This window comes from Acanthochromis polyacanthus, chromosome 13 (assembly GCF_021347895.1).
Source record: "Acanthochromis polyacanthus isolate Apoly-LR-REF ecotype Palm Island chromosome 13, KAUST_Apoly_ChrSc, whole genome shotgun sequence".
Lineage (NCBI taxonomy): Eukaryota > Metazoa > Chordata > Actinopteri > Pomacentridae > Acanthochromis > Acanthochromis polyacanthus.
In genome coordinates, this window is record NC_067125.1 from 38,377,980 (window position 1) to 38,394,426 (window position 16,447).

The following is a 16,447-nucleotide window of genomic DNA, read 5'->3' on the forward strand; positions in this document are numbered from 1 at the left end:
ACATTTTAGATTTATGATTTTTTCCCCAAATATAAAAATATGTTTTAAGAATTTCGGGTGATTTATCATGAACTGGCGCATGCAAGATTATTTGAATAATTTGGACTTAAGAAACTACCCGTTTGCATGTAGTGTTATATCTTTTGTGTATCTTCTGAGAATGTTTTTAGCGTAATTGTGACCTAAGAGCACATTTGCAGATGAATCCAAGACATGCTATGGTGATCTCTGCAGAGTCCCACATTACTTGAACTCATTCCAAATTAAATATTTTCCGTACAGTAATCGGTCAGCCATGAAAGCAGTGTTGCTGTCTCAGATATCTGCTTACCCAAATGGCCTTTTCCTCCATTAGACATGATGCACAGCCAGAGATATTCTGTCTGGTGTTTGTCATTTCACACATCCATAGCAGATACACTCCTCTCTGCACACACAGACCACTTTAGCAACAGGTCGCCAACTGAATGCAGCGTCCTGGCATGGCTTCAGCTCCCATTTGTTGGACAAGTTTCACTCTGTGCACTTGTCTGCCCTTAAGCCAGGATTACTAACGGCACGACAGCGGGGACGACACGTTTCGTCTTTAACATTTTCACATTTGAGTGCACGTGCACATTAAGTCGACGAATGTAACAGTGTAGCATTTATGTTCATGAAAACAAGAAGAAACAGATTGGCACTCTAAAGGCTAATTTCCTTGTCAGCGCTCAGTTTTGATTTGGTCACATCAGGGGGAAACACATGGAGAGACTTCCTTGTCACATCACCACCAAGTAGGAATAATTAAATGCTAAGGATATTGTTGTAGCAGTAAACAATGTGGCGGAGGGCAGCCGCTGTTATTAAGGCATTTTATTGGACGACATTATGAGGTTTGGAAATTTGCGGTGAGTAATAACGATCACTGTGATCTAACAAAAATACCAAAAAAAATCAAGAGGACATAACGACATGACGTGAACATTGTTTGCAGATGCTGATACAGCTATGATGAATGACTTTAATGACTGAACTGACCACACTCACGCATGTCTCTGTTTTAACCCTGACAGTAGGAGGTTATGGAGGTGCAGGCCGAGGTGTTGTCCCAGGTGGTGTGGTGCCAGGAGGGGCTGGAGGTCTGGGCTATGGAGGACTGCCAGCAGGTACAAAGACGGAAATCAATCAGCTTATATTCCCATGTTCATCTGATATCGTTAATCAAAACAAGCATGAGTATGTCTTGAATAGAAAGATAAATGTTAGGCAGAAACAATTTTTGTACAAACAAAACAGTGTAAAGTTGCAAGAGTGTAAAATATTCTCATAGCATGGAAATGTTTGAATTTTGGCTCAAAATCCTGACATACTCTATTTATTTTCCCCCAACAGGACAAGGTGGAAAGGCCCCTAAACCAGGTAAGATGCAACGATTACAGATGTCATTGTGCTACGTGTCGAAGTTTTCAAAATAGCAAGTCAAAGTTCTATAAAATTATTTGAAAAGTGTATCCACATTCTGTCCATGGATCTTGTGCAGTTTACACTGTACAGTGTAGCTGTGAAGTAATGCTGTAATAGAGGAACTTTACAAGATGGAAAATATTCTGCATTGCATATACTGTTGGAGCGCCTTGAAAGGAAGGAAATGTAATGTAATGTTATGGGGCGGATAAAGTCCGTCGGTGTATTGACTGTGTTACGTTCGCACACTATCAGAACACGCAGACCTGCACAGATGCAGTACAATGGCTGAAGATATGTAGTCTTTTGATTGGTTGTCACCAGTTCTTCTTATCACCGCTGTGTTTTCGCCGGGCCTGGTTCACACTGGCTTGGCAGCTGTCTGGGGCGTCCTGTCTGGTCGGGTCCACTCAGAGATTCCCCCACTGTTGCACCTCTGCCGTATTAAGAGTATTAAGAAGTGTTGATTAGCGGAGTGCAAGCAGTCATCAACGCCTGCCAAACAATGGTGCCAGAGCACTGATTAATGTTATTGTAATGCTGGACCCTCACAATATCTGGAAATCTCCGTGTCGAAATTTACCACTGCCCTTCTCTCCCGATACTGTACAGTAAATATTTTCCTTTGCTGTGTTTCAGTCTGCGCCGCATTGGTGCTCTAGCAATGTTTAGCCATCATTTAATTTCCCAAAGCACCGCTGATACAATCTCAGCCTACCTCTCTGTGTTTAGGAAGATAAGGAACCAAGCAATCGTCTTATAGCCCTGATAACACATGGAGCGGGTTACAGAAGGGTCCCAGCGGACTGCCACACCCCTACCCTCTAACAAGAGTTGCTGGAGAGCCATTTTGTGAAAATGACCTAATATCCAGTATTTGGTGGAAGTTGACTTTGGCTGGAAACAGCCCAGCATTACTTGGGAAATACTGCTCTGGCTTTTGTATGCATTTGGGTTCCCCCTCTCCGTTTCCAGGTGTAAATGGGAGAAATTAGGTTAGTGAGAAAAGGGAAAGCAAGCAATGTTAAAAGCAGCTCCTTGTGTTGTTTTTAATCAACTTGGGTCTTGGCACCCTCATTTATAATCCACATTTTACCCTGTTGTGTGGAAAAAACCAAGGAAATAGCCAGAGGTCAACTAAGGTTTTACGAATTATTCAAATGAAACGAGGAACTTAAATTTGCAGAGCAGTTACTCTTCAGTACTTTGAGTGCTTTCCATTCCATCACAATAATATTGCTTGAAGCTGTCTAAATCTGGAGAACGCTTATGTACCTTACAAATGTGAGGTTTTCCATTATTATATGAATATACCTCAACAGTTCATGTACAGTTGAGCCTCATAAAGCTGCAGGTTTATTCCGTCACACCAGTCAGTGTTTGGCTTGTGCTGCAGAAAACATGCCACAAGAAATTATATTCTACCAGCACATGAAAAATCACAGACCCTTTTTTTGAATCAACTTTTAATGTTTAATGCAGGAGTCTGTTGCTAAAGGCTCATCAGTGCAAACACAGCTAATCTGCTCATAGATGCAAACTCACACTCGTATAGAAAGAATTGCCCATTCGTTCTAATGTGAAAGTCAAGCGGTGACATTGCATTCCACAGATATGCACCTTGTCTGGCCTGTAATGGAGAACAGCAGCTGGCTATGTGAGTAGCGTGACTGCAGTGAATTGCAGCGCAGCTCATGCAAGACCTTGTAAATGTTACACTAATTGTGAAGCCTGTCAGCGTCCAGCTTTGACAATACACTGAAAGCCGGGGAGAGGAACATTCTCCTTATGAACAGCTGTTGGACACCGTCTCCTTTCCTCTTTTGCCTCAAGCAAAGGTGGATATGATCCTCATTGTGTGATTGCCAAAACTTGGCTTCGTAGGCTAGCCCCTTGTCACTTTCATGCAGTGAGAAGGCAGTTTAACGAGAAACATTGAGGTTACTGTTTTTGCTGTTTGTGTAGTTTTATTGTATCATTACAACGGCCTGTTTCAGGTTGAGAGACGCTGTGAGTGGGTGGGAAATCCACAGTATGTGTCTATGATTTGCTTGCCAGGGGAATACAAACTGAAGCTGATGGACAACATATTGTCTGTCTCACCTTTCTAACACTGTCTCAAACTGACAACAGCAATATCTGACAACACTACATCAGTCTTAGAGCAATGAAAACTTATGGGAAGTCAGAATCTGTAAGCAATTTCACTTCTCTGCCTAGATTGTTGAAATCATACACTAGATGGATGACATACTGTCATCACCATTATGTTTTCAAATGTATTTTCCATTTCTACTTGTCAATAGGGTCCTTCAAGACGACATGAGAAACATCTCTGATCAATGGTCTGTGTAGATTCTCAGTCATCACGGTCATGGTAATCAAAAGAGTTCAGTAAAGGGCAACTGGACGTCTGTTTGATTCTTGCACCTGGTGTTTATTTTAATTGTGAATGTGTGAATGATGGTCAAACTGCCTGGGGAGGAATGTCAAGACTGCATTATAAGTGGCTGGTAAGTGGTCACTTAGAACAGCCATTTATAAATAGGGGGAGTTCTCTATATGCAAAACTAACATGAATAAAACTTTATTTCCTCAACAGATATATTTTCTTCTGTATTGGTGAAGACAAGAACTCCTGTGACCCCACACTAATCAACTAGATTTTTTGTCACCACATTGATTATTTGGCTTAATTGTTAATGACTGTTAACACAATCAACTATCAGTAAAGGAGATTGCTGAAGATTTGAATGTAATGAGGGTACTTCAGAAAGTTCTAGGTCTTACCGTGAAAGCAAGAGGCGTAACTCCCATTCTAAAAGGCACAACTGTACACTATAGAACCTTTTGTCACTGTATACAAAAAGTTTGAAGCAGTCAAAGAAAAAAAGGAGAGGGGAGTATTGAGCTGACTGTTGCTCGAGGACAATGTATCCATCTACACAGCATCAGGTGGCAGAAGCAGTCAAATGTGGATTTGAACTGTTGTCCCCATGAAGCTTACCCACCCAACCTGAACCATTTGACTTCTGTCTGTTCCCCCAAACCAAATGGTCACCATATTCAAAGTGCTGACGAGTATCTGGAGGTTCACAATGTGACCTTCTTCAGCGAAGGTATAGCAACGCTTGAACATCGGTAGACCAAGTGCGACGAAGTTAAAGTATGTTGAGAAATAATGCATGAATGATTCAATGTTTTTGTGTGAGGCGGAGAACTTTCTGAAGTACCCATGTAAATCACACCTGATTCCAGTTTAAAAAGTCTGTCGCTTTATGCAGGGATTGTCTGATTACTCATCAGATCACGTATATTCTTGGGTTCTTGAAGACGTGTCACCTCTCATCTGAAAGGTCAGCTCTGATGGATGAGAGCTGAAACGTCTTGAAGAACCAGTTGCCTCCTACTGAAGCTCTTTCATTATTGTGTTGAGACGAGTGACTGGCAGGCAGCTTTTTATTACTTTGTAGGCTCATAAAGTTTGTGGTTGGTACGTGTGAGAGAATAGTGATGACTAAAGGAAAGAAGCTGAAAGCTGGTTGGCAGCGAGTCACTTGGGCCTTCCCCTTGGCCTGGCAAGCTGTTGTTCATCAGAGCCGCCCGTGTTGGACAAAATTAAACAAAAGTGGAGACAGTTTGCCGACATTTTCGTCAGATGACATGTAGGCATCCGCTGAAGACTGTGCAGTCCGATAGTAGCTGGACAAAGCTGACCCTCTAGGCTGCTATGTATGACCACCTAATACACTGAGGCAGCTCTGCCAACCCCCAACCAGCCAGAAAGTAGGAAGGAAATTGATATTGTGAGCCTGACAGTATGAGCCTACTGTTCAGCTTAATATTATGATGCAGTTATAGTGCTATACAACTCAGCAACACAACCGACAGCCTCCAGAATGAAGACAGGATTTATTGCGGAGCTATTTATTAGCTTTTTGATTACATTGCAATAGATTTTAAGATATGTGCTTCGAATAAACTGGCAGCTGAGTGATTACAACCCTCACCTCATAGCTCACCTTTACTTTGGCTCCTCACTGCTGCCAAATAAGCATGCAAAGTATTGGAAAATTAGAGAAAATAGTCCCAACAATTAGGCTGAAGATAAAATCCTGCTAGGACATTTCGCAATCCGTGTAATTTATGATGATCGATCACACTGGATAATGTAGAAATATGTTTCCGCAAGTTGTTTTTGACAGTCTTATGAAATCTGGAATCATACGGCCTCCATCACAGCAGGCCAGCCTGTCGTAGAACAGAGAGTTTTAGCTGCTGATTGCACCAAGTACGCAGTTGGATTTGTATTCGCAGCCTGTGGCCAACACTTTACTCTATTTTGAAGGTGAAAAACCGCAGATGAGAGGCAGAAGATAAATTGCTTTTGTGCTCTTATCAAGAAAACTGTTATTTCATCAAATACTCACCCAATTTTAAAACGCAAACTCTGCATCATTTTTGACAGCTAATCTTTGTAGGATTTAAAGTGCACGGCCCATCAGCGCACCTGATTCCTTCAAACTGTCCGGTTCATATCGCGGCCATTGTTTCAAGAAGAATCGGCAAACTTGTCTGATTCACAACAGGAAGGCTGAGGAGAGGCTGAGGAATGGAAAGATACACTGGACACAGGGAGGACAGACAAGAGACAGGGTTAAGCAAGGAGGACGGAAAAGGCCAATAACTCTTGTGAAATACTCTACGAGCGTCATACACATACGCCACCTCTCACCAACACACACTGAACTACATATGCACATTCATTGTGGCAACAAATACGCTCAGACAGCCTGCTGAGAAAAAGGAGACTGATAGATTGTGGTGGGGATGAAAGTGTTTAGCCAAAAGAAGATGAGCTCGGAGGAGGTTTAGTCTCCTGGAGCACATATGCTTTTCATTACCGCAGCTCAGACCTGTCCTCTGAGCTGTCAGAGACTGGAAGCATCTGCATGTGAATGTGACCATGACTGCGAGCGTATGTAAATGTGTTTATGATGTTGATACGCATGCACTTCCAAGTGTGACCACATGTGACACACACATCCATAACTACTGAATATGTGTCCTGACATCGGTTTGGTGACATCCTGTTTCCCTTTCAGCACGCAGACACACTTTCTTACTCAGACATAAAGTGAAAAATGGCCCTTTTGTCTGTTCTTACCCAACTATCTTTCCTCATAGTCTCCTTAATCTGTCCTACGCAGAGTCTCAGTGTCAAACTTTCAGCGTCTTGGAACCTGAACTGTCTGCAGAGGAAACTTCTATTTTTTTGTATCCGAGCGCACAACCACCCCCGCACTGGACTCAGCCCACCCAACATACACACAGCCAACTCAGCTTGTTTGTTCACATTGGAAGTGCCTGTTGTTTTCCAAACAATTTTTCTCAGATGATGTCACCCCTCGCTTTTCTTACCTTCTTCAATATTCTCACTAACTCCTCTCCAGAATTAAATTGATATCAGAGTAATGCGAGATAAGATATGGGTTTTATTGGCTTTTATTGGAGTCTAATCAGTCACGCATGCCACACATTACAGCTCCTAACTCCAATGAACTAGAACTTCCACTTCAGTAATATCCCCCCTGCCTTAGTCTGCAGGGTGGTTTTCCAACAAGCATGTTACTACCAGTGTATTGTTTTTCCATGTTCACTGAGTTAGCTGATGGACCATCCCTTGGCATGCTCTCACAGCCTCTCCCCTGCTCCCTTTGCCAGCAGGACTGCAGCTTCGACCTCCATCTTTGTCCATTTGGCAGGACAGCTCAAGTGTTGTTTACACGGTGATAGAGAAGTTTCTTGCTGTTATTTTCTCAAGACCCATTAAAGATAGATCACCAGTTGGTTCAGTCGCTGCTAAAAGTGGACTAAAATCTGCTCCACTTGAAGGCCTGTTTTGTAGATTCACAGTTAAGTGAGCAATTACAAAGTCTGTTTATTCAGTTTGAGAGCAGATTGGTCCATTTACAAGAGATTATTTGTTGCACAAGTTGATTGTATCTGTTCCATATTTGGTGGGTAGACAGTAATGCAGAACAAAACACACAAACAAACAAACAAAAAAAACTTCGGGTCCCAGAAAAGCTGTAAAATGATGGGAAAATTTTATATATACATATATATGGCTATTTCATATTTATTGGAGATTATTTCCATGGGTAAAATACAATTAAATGAATAATCTAATTGAGTATTAACAATAATCATGAATAAATTGTGTATATATAGTTTAATGGATAGATTTAAATGTAAATGCTATATTTATATATAGCGATGAAAATCATATTTTTTGACCTGTTGCTGATGCTTATAGATATTCCACTGATGAAACCCATTCATTCAACATTTTTGTTGTGAAAACATCTGTAATGATGCATGATATCTCTCATTTAAGAAGCATGAAAAATAACAGAACCACATACTTTTTTCCTATTAATTGTCACTTTTTGTATCTAATTTTAAAAATATATTTACAGTTTTAAACTTGAATTCAGCAGTTTTATCTATTCAATAAAAAGCCAAAACTGTGAATTTTTTTAAACAGTTTTTGTATGTAATAAACAAACAAACACACTTTAAAAGACATTGTATTATAGTACATGGCATTACAGATGATGATGGATTCACACAGAGCTTATATGTGAGTTTAATCTGCTAGACGTTACAAATGTAAGGTACAGCCTGACGTTGTGATGCAACTTAAAATGACCTTTTTGAAATCTATCATTTGAAATTGTATCTGCAGACAGGTGTCCTTACTCAGTAATTTATTCTCGTATCATTTAATTAACTCAATAACTCTTGTGTTCCCTGTGCCTTCTTTTAAATACTTACATGTAGAATTGATGTGCATCAGAGAACAGAAATTATCTCACCTCAGTAAAATGTGTCTCTTGGATTTCTCAAAGCTTATCAGGCCCAATGTTGGACCTGTGAATATAAATGATTTTTAAATGACTTCAGTTTTGGCCCGTCAAGCCTCGTAGGTATCCCGATGCGCTACTCCACGGCACTACCTCTACATATCTGTAATGTATAATTTGGTAAACAGCTCTTCCACTGTCACTGACACAATTTATCTTTATTACTCGTTTTCTTTGTACAGTCGCCCAAATACGTGTCAGAGTGAAATACCTCACATGACTGCACAGTGATCACAATGACGCAGGAACCTGGAAAATGCTTTTGAGGCCGACTCAAGGAGGCTAACGTCAACGCTTCAATTTGCTCCTTTTGAATTGAGCTGACCTGTCGAACGCTGGCCTCTTTTCTCAACCCTGAGTTGTCAGAAAAGTATTCAGTGGAATGGCAGTGAGATGCATATGTGGACCATCTGGGAGAGGAAACACACTTGGCCAACTTTACATACCATGGCCACAGGCTGCATTTGTTGACTGGTTTTCTCACCCTGTGCATAATTTGCACAATTGAACTTCTCTGCACATGAACACACTGATCAGAAATCAGAGTTTGTTTTTTTCTTTTTTCAAACTGATGTTCTCTGTGCACATGCACTCTGTGAACCGCAGCTATTTGCTCTAATGCTTGTGGTGTGTTTCTGCCCTGTCTGCATGTCTTTACAGTACACGCTGCGAGGGAGTGTGCCAAGCTAAAATCGGCGATGGTATGAACACGGGGTTAGGTATACTCTTCAGACATATTCAGAGGCTCAGTGCTGGCAGAGCAACTGTGACATTCCTCTAGAAGTGGATAAAAAGTAGAGCAGCAGAGGCTCTCAACTCTCTCAGAAGGGAGAAACGTTAGGTCAACCCGAAAGCTTATAGCATGCCGTGTTCTGCTCTGTATGGCTTGTAGCATAAACAATGACATCAGAAAATCTGTGGATATAGTGTAATGAAAATTAGCACAGTTTGAATTAAGACACGGGAATAATGGTCTGTGCACAGATGTGTTTGGAATAAGGCATGTGTTTGTGGAGGTGAGAGACTCACAAGGATTCATGCTGGCGAGGTCAGACAGCCACAGACGTCACCGGGCACGGCGGTCTGGTTTGGCTCGGTGGCGGTGCCTGTAATCCACATAACGTGTAATGGTGACTTTTACAGTTGGTGTTAATTTGGAGCCATTTGTAAGAAGTGCTCAGCGCCTCAAAGATGATGTATGTGTTCTGATGCCCAACTGTGTGGGTTGGTGAGACCCTACAACGATCGCCAGAGTTGCTTCATCGGTGTGAGTGCCTACCACATAATGAAACAAAGCACTTTCTCTTTTTTAGCATGAGGCAAATGTCCCCTATAAAAGCAAAAACCCTTACCACCCACCCATACCAACTGACTCATTACTAGCTACACTAACATAGCACTTTTATTGCATTGATTTTGGCCTGGACGCTCTTCTGACAGCAAAGATGTGAGGCAACCTTAGACCCTGTCCATGTTTGTGTATAGGAGCTCTGACAGCTTTGCACTTGGGGTCATCTGGCAAAAACAAGGGAGGCTCAAGCGTTGGGACCTCTCATCGGTCGTGTCAATGACTCCATGGAAAAGGAAAGCAAAAACAATAAAAGGCCTGCCGCCAAAACCGACTGGCTCACACCAGCCAGCCAGGGAAACTGTGTGAATACTTAATTAGTCCAGCATGTGACTCGTCCTGCTTCTCACAGCTCAGTGCCCGTGACTGACAGCACGCCAAACCTTGAAGTGACTGAGCAGGGAAGGTCAGGGGGGAAGGAAGCAAGGGGAGCTTCAGTGTGTCCACTTGTCTCACGCGATCTGGAATCACTGCAGCACCTCACATCATTGCGCTTTCATCCAGCTTGTCCTGCGTCACCTTGTAAGAATGCAATCTATCCACCAACTTGAACTTGAAACTGTGATAATTTGATACTGATAAAAATCTGCTTTCATGACTGAAGGAAATAATGATGGGCTTAGCTTTCGAAGTGAAGTTTTTTTATGAGACCACAGTCGAAGAGGAGAATCTGTCTGTCAGTCACAATAAAATGCTGATTCTCTCGGGACCTCCAGAGAGGCATTAGAAGATGAACTTCATCTTCGTGATAAGTTTCCATCACAGTGAAGAAAATTGCAGCCGTTGTTACTGCCATAGCACGCCCCTGCACTCCTTGCAGCTCTTTGTATATTTGCGGTTTATGTCACAATCTCAATATTTAGCTGAACACAAGAATCACAATTTATCATTCCTCTGTATTTTTTCACTATTTTCCAGAACAGACAACAGAATTAAAGAGATATCTGAGTAATAATCCTCTCCCCTGGCTTTACAGTAAACAAGCATTTGCTCCTATTATCTTTCCCTCATGAAATATTAGGTGATACAAAGAACACAATGAGAAACAAGTCCCAAAAATTTCCTGGACATTCCAGAGCTCCAGCTCCGAAGTCTGCTTTCCTCGCGTCTGCCGTCAGTTACTGTGGATCTCTGCCATGGAATTCTTTGCTCTCTTAAATTAAACCCTTCACCAGGCCCAGCTGGTTCACAAAGTAGAGAAAAGGAGAGACGGAGAGGAGGTTGGAGAGGGAAAGAAGCAAGCAGATACTTCTTTCACTTCTCACGTTTGGCTTCCTTTCGGTTGCTGCTATTAACACCTCATGTCTGGTCAGCACAGCCTCTTAGACACCGACTGCCGAGGAAAGAGTGAGACAAAGAGAAAAGAACGGAGAAACGGGGAGAAAAACAGTGAGAGAGCAGGATCGAGAGCCGAAGACATTGTTTTGATTAATATCTCTTGTATTCCTTCGGTCCTGAAACGGAGAATTGCCTTACCTAACCCCAACAGAGAATGAGCAAAGCGTTTCAGTGTAGAGATTGAAACCAGATACTTCTGTTCAAACTGGCTCACGTCCATCACTTGTACTGGACCCGAGATTCAGAACATGACTGGTTACTGAGTGAACTGACCGTACCGTCTGCACAGTTTTATTCCAAACAGCGATGGGACGTACAGCAGAGGTTGTGAACATGGCTGCCTGTCCCTCGTCACATTTTCATTCCACTGAAAACAAGGCTCCTTCTTTGCCAGAGACGGTCTAGACGTGTATTTACTCGTGTGTCCTCGCTGAGAGTATTCTCAAACAACACCATCGCAAATGAATCACCGCTGTTGAGCAATGCTCAGTTCTTCACAGCCACGCCATCCCCAATTTCACCTCAACAACCTGCTTGTGCACTTGTCACTGCACAGCTGTGAAAGCCAGTGGTCTTTTCTGAATGGAAACTGGCTAGTAAACCATGTTTCTGTCACACTTTTTTCTTTTAGAAATCTAAACGGGGGAAACTATGATGCAGTGCAGTACCGCATCACTTGCCTTCCAGTTTCCTTGGCCCCCAGTCCTCCCTCCTGTGTAGTATTGGGTTTCTGTCCCTTCCATCTTGTATTTAGAGTACTGACCTTTGGTGGGGTTCCTTTGTCCAAGGTCCAGAGGCAGTTGGGGCTTCGAGTGCTCTCCTGGGTTTCCTATTTCGGCTTGAGAGTCACTGAGAAAATTAGGTACTACATTAGTGCACAGAAATCCTTCAGGTTGTCAGCAATCAACTAAACACTGGGAGCCGCACCAAAGAAAAGTGATGATTGGATATCAGGGTCATGGTGCAGACTTTCCATGTGTGTGGTTCATGACAACAAACAACATTGGTGCAGACTTCCAATAATGTGTGAGCTAAGACAGGCCTATTTGTGTGAGCTGACATGTTGTAATAATCGTAGTCCAACAAAAGCATGCTTGTTTGAGCTTACAAGATGGTGTAAATATGGATAAACAGAGTGCTTTGTCTTAAAACTCTGCCCTTCGTCTCTCAAATATATAATCAGTGGATGGATGCCAAACTGACAAAGGACCGGATTTTGTGAGCACATCCTTTTGCTTTGACCCTGAAAATATACAACCTCCATTTTTTTGACATGGGAGTGTTTTTATTTTCCCAGTGTCTCATGATGTCAGAACTACAGAAAATAAAGCTCCTCTTCCGTTCTGTCTTGTCTAAACTCTCGGTAACACTCACACACCCTCTCAGACTGACTTCTGCATCTTGTCCTGTGAGCTCAAATCAGAAAGTCGGGTTCAACGTGGCAGGTGCTGGTCAAACACGACTGCCAAATTCAGGTTGGGTTGTGCACATGTGAGCACAGGTGGGCCAGATGATGGATGAATAAGCTAACAGTCTCCACAGTCCCGCCTGTCTTCACTCTCTTTTCATGTTTTTCTTCCATTGAAACGCAAAATCTCTCTGTTGCGCAGACTTTGCTGTATATTTCCAACATTTACACCAAAAAAACACCTCCAACTGACTGATCAGATGTCCTGTGAACCAGAGACTTGACCAGATGGTGCAGTTTTAAAGGAGAATTTCATCTCTTGTTTTGTGTCCTTTACGTTTTGCAGCACTCACAGAATCTTTATGTCAACAACAGACACAGTACAGAGGTGAAAAGCACTAGATCATTCTGATTTACACAAGAATTGATTACTTGTGATTACTCTGAGGTGTTTTGGAGGATGCCTGAGCAATCAAGGAGAATCAAGCTGAAGACTTTGAAGGAGATGGATTATCACAAGGGCGCTTAGCTTAGTGTCTGGGCTCGCATTGCATGCCCTGTCAGCTTGCCAAGCCCTTGGCAAGGTCAGTGCCCACATTTGTTTTGACTAGGTCATGAAACTCCACACTCCATCTTTCTCTCCCAGCACATTCCTCCCCCTCGTCGGTATCATTACCTGCACCCTGCCGTTCGCTGGAGCGACTCCAAACTTTTACCCTACGCTCTGATCGCTCCTTCTTGCCCTCTCCCTCCTTCAACTTGTTTCCCATGCTTAGTTGTTCTCACCCCAGATTTTTTGGCTTACAGTATTTGATGAAAATAAATTCCTTGGTGGACTAGCTTGTTGGCAGCGATCAAATTTCTTCTGGTTTTAAAAACAGTCATTACTCCAACCCGTTCGTCTCTGATTGGAGAACTTGTTCAACTCACAGCCACTTTTAATTCACCTCTGAGAAATACAGCTCTGACAGTAATGTTCCGAACATGCTCTAAAACATTCATTCCCATAAGTTAGCCCTAGAAAATAGGCATTTATCACTCTGGCAGGTATCTGGAGATAGTTAAGTTCAACTTAACGGATCGAGATGTAAATAATATCACGCCTTCTTTAAGCATTTCACTTGAATTATAACATGTTTTGAAATGTCTGACATGTGAAAGTTAGGCAAAGATGTCCTAATGTATTAAATTTCCATTTGTAAGTTTGATTTGGACATTTCTGACATGTTGCCCCCAAAGGAAGGTGGCAATTGGTCTTATAGTTTGTACAAGTCAGTAAAGCCTTTGTGTAAAAGTCTTTTCTGGCTAAGTGTGATAATGACACTTGTAAATGTGCGATAAAACAGATTTTGGTTTCTTATTTTTTAAAGTTATCCCCAGACATGTACTCATTTTAAGGATCTTCCAGTACAGTCTCTTCCAGTTGTTAAGCAGGTGGTGAGCATTTTATTTCACGCTCTTCCCCCTTTCCACACTTTTTTTTCAGTTTCCTTGTACTTTTCTCATTTTTTTAAACTCTTGTCAGCAAGCAGAGACCCCTACTGGGATATGACTTTATTTATGCATCAAGTGAAACCAAAAGTGTTTGCCTCCCATAGATGAGTTTTTGGGCTTTGGGTCTCATAAAGAACAGATTGCTCCCTCCAGTGTTTAGAATACAGAATAACCAGAATAGCCACCATGTCTGTCAGCTCTGTCCTCTGCTCCCATAGTGCAGTCTTTGGCTCCAGAAACACACATCTGAGTCAAGTTTCTATCAAACGTAATTAAGCACACATGATATTGTATCTCATGCCATGTAATTTATTTTTTTAATGTACAGTACGCTGCACTTACAGGTCCTGATAAATGTTCTGATGAAAGATTGAATGATGGCTTATTTTTCTTAAAGGATAATTAGCGCAGAAAAAACGCCCACAAGTAACTCATTACAGGCACAGTGAAGAGAACGGTTCTTTGACTGTCTTTGTCCCCATCTACAGTTTGTAGCAGAGTAAACTTCACTTGGTGTATGTCTCTCTGCTCTGCTGCTTCGCTATCATTATTCTTTAGGTTATGGAAATCTAGGAGCTGGAGGTCTTGGAGGAGGCGGACTCGGAGCTGGAGGCTATGGAGGAGGTGAGTACTTGTAGCCTTGAGCTGAAGCTGGAAATGGTGTCGTGTGCAAGTGTTAAACTCCGTCACCTTTAATCTTGTGTGTCATTAAGGTGGTTATGGCGGATATGGTGGAGGCGCCGGTGGATTTTTCCCAGGAGCTGGACAAAAGGCTGCCAAAAGAGGTACAGCAGATGAGAAAACGTCTGGGTAGAAATGTGTAAAATGAGTTTCCCACAAAGGCACCATTTTTCTTGGTTTTTAATCCAGCTCTCCTTCAAAAACCTTTGTCAGTTCAGAAGGCTCTTAAGTGCAACGTAAACTGAGGGTCATGACGGATTTATACACTCGGTTGCTGGAACCACACAACACTAAGTTTTGCTTATTTCTTTTGATTGCACCGGTGATATTAAATGTCTTTCTGCTCTCAGTCCCCGAATTTGAAATCTCAAAATATGTCAAATTCCAGGAGAAAGTAAGTAACTTCTTGGACTACAGAAAAGATCTCTGAGGAGGCGGAATGGCCCTGGTGTGTGATTTAAAGTTTAGTTTTAGAACCAGAAACATTTTTTCCTTCTCATGTTACACGAGCTTGTGTAACTACAAACTACAGCATCTGAGAGTTCACATATGGTCAGTCATTTCATTTCATTTCATTTATTTATTTATCAGGACACTGTACAATGACATTAAGCTCAAGAGCAAAGATGTTTGTACCAGACTTTAGCCAGTGGTCTGCATCTTTAAATCTACATCCACTAACAATTTACACCGTGTTTCTCGTTCACCCATTCACACTCAAATGGCAGTAAATCTTTTAGGGTTCGGTGTCCTGGGATCGAGCGACTAACTTTGTGATTGATGGACGACCGTTCCAAGATGACGACCCACATAGGGTGCATGTGTTATCAGTAGAAATATCATCCATGTTAACTGAAATTCTTCTGCTTTGAGTCTCATTTTACTCAGACTGTTGTAGCCGCTTGCATTCCTACTTGTTTTAGGAAGAAAAACCTCATATCATCTTTACAAGTACTTAGTAATGTCTCAAATGGATTGCACAAAAAACACAATCTGTCTGATGAATTTCGTTGATGGCTGTTCTAAATTTTTCACATTGACTAAAATCATATTATTTCCAGCTGAAACTCTGGTTTGTTCCATTCACAGGTGCAGGAGGCCCGCTGCTACCACAAGGGGGTAAGCTCATATTTGGCCCACTGACAGACTACTGTACACACTTCAGACTGTGCTGAAAACAGACTGAAGCATTTTCGAACTTTGAAAGATCTGCATGCTTGCATGTTATGAGAAAGCCAACGTGAATGTTTCGTATTAATGGTAACTCAGCATGAAAACACTGCTTGGCAAACATATGTGTGTTTTTATCAAGTGCTTGCAAGCCGAAGACAGTTTGAACCTCAGCAGAGCCCAGCGTGACCTGAAGGTCTGCGCTGTGGTCATGCACGCGGTTTGATTTAAATCAGTCCGTCTGATTGAGCATGAACTCAGAAGGGCTCAGTCATGGCCAGGACTGTACTCTGGCAAAGAGCCTACTCTTAAGTATTGGTTGGCAATGACAAAACTTCAGCCTCTAGAATCAGTCTGTGCTGTTTTCATGACACTCAAAATAACAACCGCTTCCTTTGAAACAGCACAGATAAAACAAATCCTTCCCTTGCCAAACTTTTCCTCACCAAATCTCCCAGACCACATGCTTACAGGCAGTGCGCAATGTCTGTCCGGCATAGTATGGGGAATTTAAGATTAAAAATGAGAAAAGAACTTTAAACAAATAAACGAATGTGTTTTATCCTGCTGCCAAGCTCCCTTATAAGTGAACCTGACAGCTAATTTCCTGCATGAGGGGATAGCCAAAGAAAT

At 42.0% G+C, this 16,447-nt stretch overlaps 1 protein-coding gene across 9 annotated transcripts in view; it reads left to right on the plus strand.

Annotated features, from left to right (window-relative positions):
• The window catches only part of elna (elastin a), a 39,828-nt gene that overhangs the window by 11,417 nt on the left and 11,964 nt on the right, over positions 1–16,447 (plus strand). For 8 of the 9 annotated variants that reach the window (XM_051957480.1, XM_051957482.1, XM_051957477.1 and 5 more), the window contains exons 4-8: positions 1,056–1,148; positions 1,375–1,401; positions 14,522–14,587; positions 14,677–14,748; positions 15,734–15,763. In XM_051957480.1, coding sequence (XP_051813440.1) covers positions 1,056–1,148; positions 1,375–1,401; positions 14,522–14,587; positions 14,677–14,748; positions 15,734–15,763 — 288 coding nt within the window. The remainder of the gene's footprint in view (positions 1–1,055; positions 1,149–1,374; positions 1,402–14,521; positions 14,588–14,676; positions 14,749–15,733; positions 15,764–16,447) is intronic. The other variant, XM_051957475.1, reaches the window with a different exon arrangement.